Below are 10801 nucleotides of genomic sequence, written 5' to 3' on the forward strand. Positions count from 1 at the left end.
TTTTGCATTGCATGAAGTTCAATAGATAAGGTAAAAACAAGGGACAAACAGGGGAAAAACATTTGCATCTTATATCACAAAGGGTTTAATATCCTTAATATACAATGGACTTTTAAAAATAGAGAAGAAAAGACTTCCAACAACCCCATGTAGACACATATACACACATAAACAGTTCTTTTTAAAAAAAAAAAGATTTTATTTATTTATTTGACAGAAAGAGAGCAGGAGAGCACAGGCAGGGGGAACAGCAGAGGGAGAGGGAGAAGAAGACCCCCCTGCTGAGCAGGGAGCCTGATGCGGGGCTCGATCCCAGGACCCTGGGATTGTGCCCGGAGCCCAAGACAGACACTTAACTGACTGAGCCACCCAGGTGCCCTAGAATTCATTAATTTTTTAAAAAAGATTTTTATTTAATTATTTTAGAGAGAGAGAGCACAAGTGGAAGGGGCAAAGGGAGAGGGAGAGAGAATTTCAAGCAGATGATGCACTGGGCACAGAACCCCACATGGGGCTTGATCTCCCAACACTGAGATCATGACCTGAGTCAAAATCGAGAGTTGACACTTAAATGACTGCACCACCCAGGCACCCTGACTAACTAGAATTTAAATAAAACTTGAAACAACAACAAAAATGAAAAGAGGAATTTGAAATAAAATGACACTGAGATACCACTACTCATCTGTCAGTGACAAAAATTAAAAAGTTTCACAATATTGTTTGTGTGGAAGCAGGCATTCTCACACACTGTTGCTAGGAAAGCATGATTCAACTCTCATGGATGGGACTTTGGCATTATACAGCAAAATTGCTTAGGCATTAACCCTTTGACCCAAAACTCAAACTTCTCAAAATCTATCCTGAAAGTAAACTGGTAAAAATACAAAAAGCTCTAAGTACAAGGCTATTTGTTGCTGCATTAGAAAATATAAAACATAAAAAAAAAGAAAGAAAAAAGAAAATATAAAACATAATTCTAAATTCAAATGTCTATGAAAAACCATAATGAATGTAAGACTATTCTTCTCAACAAATGGTAAAGAAAATTGCATGGTGCACTGGGTGTTATACGCAAGCAATGAATCATGGAACTTTACATCAAAAACTAGGGATGTACTGTATGGTGATTAACATAATAAAAAATTATTATAAAAAATTTTTACAGATTAGAAGGGGGGGTAAACAGAAGGGGGAATGAACCAGGAGAGACTATGGTCTGGGAAACAAACTGAGGACTTCAGAGGGGAGGGGGGGTGGGGGATTGGGATAGGCCAGTGATGGGTATTAAGGAGGGCACGTATTGCATGGTGCACTGGGTGTTATACACAAACAATGAATCATGGGACACTACATCAAAAACTAATGATGTAGTTCACCATTCACTAATTGTGAATAACATAACATAATAAAAAATTTAAAAAGAAAATTCTACAAATTTGGGGCGCCTGGGTGGCACAGCGGTTGAGCGTCTGCCTTCAGCTCAGGGCGTGATCCCGGCGTTCTGGGATCGAGCCCCACATCAGGCTCCTCCGCTAGGAGCCTGCTTCTTCCTCTCCCACTCCCCCTGCTTGTGTTCCCTCTCTCACTGGCTGTCTCTGTCCTGTCGAATAAATAAATAAAATCTTTAAAAAAAAAAAAGAAAGAAAATTCTACAAATTAAAAGCTGTGAGATGCAGTGAAAGCATTACTTTGAGGAAAATGCCTAGCTTTACTTATTTATATTATAAAAGAAGGGAGGCTGAAAATTAATGAAGTAATATTCAATCTAAATTAGAAAAAATAGGGGCACCTGGGTGTCTCAGTTGGTTAAGTGTCTGACTTCCACTCAGGTCATGATCTCAGGGTGCTGGGATCAAGCCCTGCATCTGTGTCAGGCTCTCTGCTCAGTGGGGAATCTGCTTCTCCTTCCCCCTTTGCCCCTCTCCCCACTTGTGCTCTCTCTCTCAAACAAATTAGTAAAATCTTTTTTAAAAGTAAATAAATTAGAAGAAAATAACAATAGAATAAACCCAAATAATGTAAATGGAAGGGTATACAAATAAGAACAGAGAGTAATAAAATAGAAAAGAAGGATAACAAGAGAGCAAAATAACAAAACCTAAAGTTGGTTCTTCAAGAAAAGTAAAATAGGGGAACTGAGTGGCTTAATCAGTTAGGTGTCCAACTCTTGATTTTGGCTCAGGTCATGATCTCAGGGTCATGAGATCAAGCCCCGCATAGGGCTTCCTGCTCAGCGGGGAGTCTGCTTGTCTCCCTCTTCCTTTGCCCCTCTCCCTGCTCACACTCTCTCTCTTATGTAATTTTTTTTTTAAAAAAAGAAAAGTAAAATAGACAAGTCTTTAGTGAGATTTATCAAGAAAAAAGAGAAATCACAAAAAATTGTATTAGGAATTAAAAGGAAGGCATAACTACAGAGGTAGTAGAGATGGAAAAGCCAATACGTAGTATGAGTAACTTTATGTCAATATATTTAAAATGTGTACTAAATGGGCACAATCCTAGAAAATATAATTTTCCAAAACTGACTAACCAAGAAATGGAATCTCTAAATACCTCTATAGGCATTGAATTTAATTTATACAGCAAAAATGCTGTATAAATTTAATCAGGTTAAAAGCTTCTCTCTCTCTCTCTCTCTCTCTCTCTCTCACATTCATTAGGCCCTAATGCCTAATGGTATTATTAGCAAATTACCAAAATTTCGATGCAGAAATCATTCCAATCTTATTGAAATATTTCTAATTCATTCTATGAGAACACTATTTTAATACCAAAACCAGACAAAGTAAAATAAAGGAAAACTATATAAACCAGTCTTACTCAGGAGCACTGATATAAAAATCCAAAAGGAGTAGAAGGCATTTATCCTTCCCTCAAGTTGAAGAATCTAAGCCACACCAAATGAAACAATTAGTGTATAGTTCAAGACATTTCCTGAAGTGCTTAACTTTGTCAATGGTTTTAAAAACACTGGGTAAACGAAGATCCATGGGGATGGATACTGAAGTTTCCTTGAAGGAAACGAGATTAGAATCTAGTCTCAAAGAATAAGCGTTTTTTTTTCCTCTTGGAGAGGAGAGGTAAAACATCCTAAAAATCTTGGTATATGTGGGGGGAAAGTGAGGAAATCTGCCTAGCTGGAAAGGAGAGTATATTGGAGAAAATAGTGAGAAACAAGTTTGGAGGAAAAGGTGGGACTAGATGCTAAGTGCGCCTAATCACTATCAATCAAGATTGAATTGTTGAACACTTAATATGTGCCTGGAAACAGAAGAGACTGGAATTGATTTTCATCTCACAGCTGGTACACAGGTCCATGGATGGATGTTGGATGAATGGACAGACAGACTGATGGATAGGCAGATGAACAGGGATATTTTATTTGTAATGAATTGTCTTGGTTTTTTGGGAAGGTAAGATTTTAAAGTTTCAGTCTGCCATAAATCTAACAGCTTTTTCAGAAACTGAATTTAGTGGCATTAAAAAAATAAAGCAAACATAATAATTCAGATACATAGCGCTCCTATATGAAAACCAGGTGTAAACCAAGTATTACCTTCATCAACGTCATCACCAGCTTCTTCATATGTTTTCTCTTCGCCCTCTAAATCAATTCGTTCCTCTGTACTGTTCCGAAGAGCCCAGCACAGGCGATACAGCTGCACAGAGACCATAGACAAGCACATTAGTGAAGGGAAAATCTTTACAATAATATGATGGTACATTTGTTTATTGTATAGTGCAAAAAAATCAAATGGCATTGAACAGTGTAGGTAACAAAAAACGTCTTCTACCACACTAATTCACAAAAACACACTAACCATTTAAAATTATTTCTGTTTTTAACTCTTCCAGTAGTTATTAAACACTTTTATGTAATATGCCTAAAACACTTACTTCTGGATTTATAATTTCATAAAAGTCAAAGATTTATCTAACTTACATATACCCCTGCTTCACTCATTGTCCTTATCATTCAGCTGTTATTAGCTGCAACATTATTACTTTCAGTTTGTCTAGTGGTTACTTTTGTAACTTTTAAAATATCTTCTTTTTTTAAAAAAAAGATTTTATTTATTTGAAGAGAGAGAGAGCATGGGCAGAGGGAGGGGCAGAAGACGCAGACTCCCTGGCCAGCACAGAGCCGATGTGGGGCTCGATTCCAGGACCCTGAGATCATGACCTGAGCTGAAGTCAGATGCTTAACTGATTGAGCCACCCAGGCGCCCCTAAAATATCTTCTTAAGCTTCGTTTCTGGATCCATCATGTTTAGATAGTATTTACATACTGCTATTAAGTTCCTTTTTTTTTTTTTAAGATTTTATTTATTTATTCGACAGAGAGAGAGACAGCCAGCGAGAGAGGGAACACAAGCAGGGGGATTGGGAGAGGAAGAAGCAGGCTCATAGCGGAGGAGCCTGATGTGGGGCTCGATCCCATAACGCCAGGATCACGCCCTGAGCCGAAGGCAGACGCTTAACCGCTGTGCCACCCAGGCGCCCCCTACATACTGCTATTAAGTTCTGATAACAATTTATGTCCTCGCATATCCATTTCCCAACCAACCTCCGAACTTTTATCAACTGTACCATTATTTTAAAACTGTTATAAGATTTACAGAATTTTAATTGTTTTCTGTAAATATGATTAATATTTCCATGCTTTGTATGTTGATTAAAATTTGAAAATAAATAGCTATTTATGTTATTATGTAACTTTTTTCAGGGCCATAGATCCAAGACATGTGATTGGACACAATGAATAAATACCAGCTCTAGGTCATTCCAAGGATGTTGTTCCAAGTGTCATATGGGTTTCAAAATTACAACCTATCGTATGTTCGAAATCATGCCTCATTTTAATTGGCTTCATATTTGGTTCATGACTTTCTTGTACAGATTCACCAGAATTTGTAGTTGGGTTTTCGTTTGTTGTTGACACAGCGCAAGCATATGCCTCCACCTTACCACTGAGATTCCTAAATATAGCTTCATAAGATTCTTAATCTTAGCATTTCTTATACAATATCTACTTTCTTTGCTGAAACTCTTTTACTGGGGCTCCTTGAATTTTTAACTTGGACAAGGTAATTTGCAGTCTTGCCAAGCCAAAAAAATTACCATTCTGAGATTTCTCTTTCTGTTAGGTTAGGTCCACAACACTACTCATGACTTTCTCTGGAATGACTATTGATTTTTATCAGTTGATTTTGAAAATTCAAACCGCGGAGTATATTTATGAAACATAAACGTAAATTAGGTAAATGGTCTCATTGATCCTTCAGACACATTTTTTCCTAAAAATTAATAATAAGTTGTGGTTATTTTTATTGCCGTAAAAGAGCTTAATATTTATATTTCTTTGAAAACTGATATGGTTTTTAGTGTCTTCTTCACTCAACTCCCAATATTCAACATGAATATTTAGCTATGACTTCTGGTGACATGTCTTTAGTAAAGTAATTTGAACCATTCTGTATTTCAGATTTCCCCGTCCATAAATAATATTCACTACTTTCCAAAGAAATATACAAATAAATATTGCTTTGAAGATTGAGTGATTAATGCAAAATAAATAAAAGTTATATGTGCTAGTAATACATTCATGCAATATTAGTATGTAAGCAACATATGCTTAAAAAATGGCTAATATTTGCTAGTCCTCTATAGTGCCTCCCCCAGAGATACCTCTTACTGAGAGTTTCTGGTGTATGTGCTTTAAGATAGTTTGCCTATGTTTAGAGGAACATATGCATGTGTATTTTATTTTCAAAAAGTGGTATTACATAATACAATGTATTTCTGCAAGCATTTTCCCCCCTTAATCATATGATGGACATTTAAAAAAGCAAGTAATAGAGCTCTTCAAGTTCTTGAACAGCTGCATAATACGCAGTGTACTATTGTGCATCCATTCCACTAGCAAGAGAAATTTAGGTTGTCTTCATTTTTTTTCCTAGCAGAAACCTTTGACAGAGAAAATCATTATACATATATTTTTCCTGCTCGTGCAAGTATGTCTACACAATAAGCTCCTAGAAATGTGGCTGTTGGCTCACAAGGTATGAGAATTTTAATTGATAAATACTGCCCAATTATCTTCCTACAAATTATAAAATTCATACATTCACCAACAGTTTTAGAGAGTGGACATTTCCCAACATCCTTACCAACCCTGGACATACTAATATTAAACCTTTTTGCCAATTAGAAAGGCATCTCATTGTTCTATTTTTCTTTTTCTTGCCGCCTGGGACCCTGTGGGGTTTTGTTTTGTTTTGTTTTGTTTTGTTTTAATCTGTGTCAGTGTTTGTGCGGTGTATTCAATTCTACTTGCCACTAAACAGTACCAGCCCAGATGAGAGCTCTGTCATGAAGTCTTTCCCAATCTCTCAGGCAACACTAGTTACTCTCTTCCTGGTATCCTAGAACAGAGATGAAGATTTACTTCCCGAATGCATCATGAAGTTTTTTGAAGTTGAAGCCATTTCCCAATTCCCTGGAAGGCAAAGAACTCTTACTTTAAAATGAGCCCGTATCTACTACTCTTACTCACATGTACATCAGGAATGGGTTTTGTTAGCAGGGAAATTCCCAGGGTGACCAGTATGGAAACAAAAAAGAGAATGATGGCAAAGTACAGATAGTGCACTTCACAGATGATCTTGGGACAGTCACTGGTATCCAAACAACTATTTGTTCCATAGACAAACTCTGCAATCATGCGAATGAGGCCAATCACAAGTCCAGTGACTAGACCCCAGAAGGCTCCCTGCAAAGGGAATAAGAATAAAATCGGAGTATTTAGAAAAGATGAGAAGCTCATTTGAGTAGATCATAATTATCCTACCTGCTTTCTCCACTGAGAATCAAGAATGGCTCACCTTGAGCACAAACTCACTAGAGCAAGGAAAAGGTGCAAATGCACATGTTTATTAGCGGGCTGCTGCTTTCTGTGATCCTGAAATTTCATTTCACCAGGACACTACTGTCTACTCTGACCCAAGTTTAAGTTTACCGTAAATTTTATTTTATATATAAATTTCAAAAATTGTGACTTATTTTATAGAATAAACAGAACTATGGCTAATGTTAAACAATTTGCAGAGTTGATATTAAGTAGTTTTGATAGGTCTGTTAAGCTTTTGACAACTAAGAGCGTTTATTTTCTCTGAGAAGTTAGTGGGGTTGGAAATATGTGTCCCTTATTTCCCTGATCAAGATGCTATGTTTAGGGAAACGGTATTGCGTAGAGATTAAGAGTACAGGCTTTGGTTGGAGGAAGACCTGAGTCTGAATCTCAAGATCCTACTTACTAATATTAAGTCACATTTGAAAAGCACAGACTATACTAGATTTTCTGCACCTGTTCTTCATTTCAAAATTATAATAAAGCTGGCAACAATGAAGGGATTAAACGTATATGATCCATAATAATCAGTTACATATATCATAATAAAAGTTAACATATTTTGAATTGTTACTAATGCAGTAGGTTCTCTTCTAAGCACTCCACATTTTTTAAAAAAATCTCTTTTAATCCTCACATCAATCCTATAAGGTAGGCACTATGATTATCTTTATTCTACACAGAATAAAATGGGTTGCTTAAGATCACAATGATATAAAATGGTAGAGCCAGGATTGGGTCCTGTCAGTCTTACTCCAAAACTTGTGTTCCTCAGCATCATGTCATGAAGGTGTATAATATTTTGTAAGAAATGTAAAGACTGTCCTATAAGTGTGCCCTATACATGGACACACTTCAGTGAGAATCAGGAATTGTAGCTGAATACAGTTAAGATTGAGATGGGCTTTGAGTTGTATAAACAAGGTGGAAAGAACGCATTTTTCTACCAGGGAAAGAAATAACTTTCTCACTCTAGCAGGGAAGAAGTTTTCTGATTTTTACTTACCTGTTCATTGACTCTTTTACAGAAGATGGCAAGCAGGAAGACAGCCGCAATAGGAGGCCCAAGGTAGCTAGAAACTGCTTCTATATAATGGAACAGTTGTCCATTTTGAGATACTTGAATTAATGGGACCCATAAGATGCTGATGACAGTTAATAGAATGATAAATAGTCTGGGGAGAAAACAAAATGATTTAAATATTAAACAAAAGCATTATTGGTATTTTTATTGTGCTTTAGTTCTTGAATTCACTCTTGTGAACGTTCATTGATTTTCCAAATAAAATCAAACTCCTTGACCTCACATGAAGCCATGCCATGTTTAATGACCATTGGTTAACAAAATGCCAATAAAGCAATTTCTTATCTATAATTAGTAACATTAGCTTCAGCTATGAGATTAAACATCTATTTATAACAGTTCAAATGTCACGAACAAGTTAATAATTCTCCAATGCAATTTATGTAATCTATCAATTAGAAAAAACCACCACACTATTTCTATGAGTAAGTAATTATTTGTATGATAAAGAAAGTGATTCGTATTTTGATCTTTTTTCCTGGCTTGAGGAAAACTAAGTCAGTTTGCACAGGTTAGAATTAAAATATCCTTTATTCCAGAATGCTCAGTGAGTTGTCCAGAAATGTTAATTTGTGTATTTTACTACTTGAGTACTTTGTCAGGTAGAGAAAATTGGTTAAAATATTGCTAAAAACTTTTTAGAGGTTCCTGGGGTCCAGGGAGAATGACTAATCCTAAACTCCACAGTATTCTGTGCTTCTTGTATAAATAAACAAACATAATTGACTGGACCATCATTACTTCTCTGTGCTCACCTGAAACAGAGAGGTGGGGGGAAAGTGGGGAACAAGCATTTGGGCAGGAGACTGAGGCACAAGTGTCTCACTGAAGCTTCGCAAAACTTCTGCAGCCTTGCAATAATTAAATGTGATAAACCATGGAAAGTCTGAGCGTGATTCCTAGATAATAAAGTTTAATAAGCAAATAATACCCACTATCTTTGTTCTCCTTGTTATCATCATCGGGAAGCAAATCGCGTGCCTTCCTTACTCTCTTATCTTCAGTTGTTTTCCACCACACGTGGAAAGTTTTTTTATGGCTTACATGGCCCTACATAATTTCACCTCTAGCTACCTTATAGACCATGGTTCTTATCATGCTTCCACTTGCTCATCATGTGCCAACCTCACCCCTGCTGCCCGTAACTAAACCACCTACGTGACTGCTGTAAGAATTCAGCACTTACTGTCCCATCTCCACAGAGCCACTGGGTTCACTCCCACACTTCCCTCAGGGCTGTCCTCAAATGCCACCTCCACAGGGAGGACTCCCTGAACAACTGTCTTGAGGAGCCCCCATCTTTAATCCTGCTTTAATTTTCTTCCTAGTACTTCTTGTCATTAGATATAGAATATATTTATTGTCCATCTTCCCAACAAAGGCATAAATTCTACAAAGCAGGAAATTATTTTTCACATATATGTCCTTTTTCATATTTGTATTCTGGGACCTAGTAGGCATTTAATAAAAGAGAGAGTGAGAAAGAAAATTTCATTAATTAATTATGGAGACTTAAAAGGTGTTCATACCCAAGATCATATGCCTATTAGTGGACTTCTGCTTCTTGGGCTTACTGAATTCAGGTCTAACACTTTATCTACCACAGAAACATAGATGTCTTACTGTTATTCTTCTTCTATAGCCTTTTTCCAGAGTCAAGATCTGGATCAAGTGAGCCCTTGGAATTTTCCTGCAAGGGCTTAATTTCCTAAGCAATTGTTACTGTACTCAGCAAACCACGATCTTTTACATAGGTGGTCAGTTTCTCCTGACACCCCATTTCTTAATGAATGCAGTTGATAAACTACCCTGTAGTAGTGTGTGGATGACTTAATTTGTGACTTGCTTCATGAGATGTACATGGAAACTTCTAGAGACAACGTATTAGCCTATCACAGTAGGTGGGAAATTTATACCCCATGAAAAACACTAGAGTTTCATGAAGATGTAGTTGGAAGAGAGTGTGATGAGAGGAAGAAATAAGAGACAATCAGAAAGGCATTCGAAAGTCTGAAAAAGCAACCATTTCATTTGAAAGTATGGACCCATGGTTTGTATCTGGCAAGAGATAAAGTTGGATTAAACATCCTCTTAATGTCCCTTCCCCACTCTAGAATTCTATGATTAATTTCACTGAACCCAAAGATGAGAAGGCTCTAGTTGACTTTTATTTCTGCACTTTTCCAGGGAAATTTTAGGCAGAAATCAGGATGCTCTCACCGTCCTGCTATAAGAAGCTCTTTCTCTGATGCCTGTTTCCTAATCTTGGTGTAGAGATCCATGGTAAAGAGGGTGCTGGCACTGTTGAAGATGGAGGTCAGGGAGCTCATGAGAGAGGCCAACATGACTGACAGCATCAGACCTCGCAGTCCTAGGGCCAAACAAGAGTGCAAACCTTAGTTAGGAATTGGACTCCATGATTTATGAGCACCTTGCCAAACCAGAGTTGTTCAAAAGTGTCACCTGGAACATTTACTAACTGATGCGCCTGTCAATATCTATCATCATGTGGCATTTCCTGCATATTTCCTGGTGATTTGAGAATAACCCAGTACAGAATTTCAGTTATAAATATACACTTAGAGATAATTTGCTGGAACTTAAATTTGGGAGAGAGGAAACAACAGTATTGTGCCATCTTTGTTTGGGGGAGAACCTCTTGGTTTCCTGAAGACTTAGGGAACTGGAGAGGGAAAAGTGTAGTAGGTAGTTCTGTTGAACTTTTTGGTGGGCAAAGCAAGTCGTTTTGAGGTATTATGGTCACTTCATCCTCCAGTTCTCTCTTCTTATTAGTAATGCCCCTA

The 10801-nt window shown here is 37.1% G+C and overlaps 1 protein-coding gene across 1 annotated transcript in view; it reads right to left on the reverse strand.

Moving 5' to 3' along the window:
• LOC123788259 (solute carrier family 5 member 4) overlaps positions 1 to 10801 on the reverse strand; it is a 44052-nt gene that overhangs the window by 372 nt on the left and 32879 nt on the right. The window contains exons 11-14 of the mRNA XM_045791546.2: positions 10218 to 10368; positions 7920 to 8088; positions 6560 to 6775; positions 3560 to 3662 (exon numbers count right to left, since the gene is read on the reverse strand). Coding sequence (XP_045647502.2) covers positions 3560 to 3662; positions 6560 to 6775; positions 7920 to 8088; positions 10218 to 10368 — 639 coding nt within the window. The remainder of the gene's footprint in view (positions 1 to 3559; positions 3663 to 6559; positions 6776 to 7919; positions 8089 to 10217; positions 10369 to 10801) is intronic.

This window comes from Ursus americanus, chromosome 30 (genome assembly GCF_024610735.1).
Source record: "Ursus americanus isolate L20-20 chromosome 30, mUrsAme1.1.p, whole genome shotgun sequence".
Lineage (NCBI taxonomy): Eukaryota > Metazoa > Chordata > Mammalia > Carnivora > Ursidae > Ursus > Ursus americanus.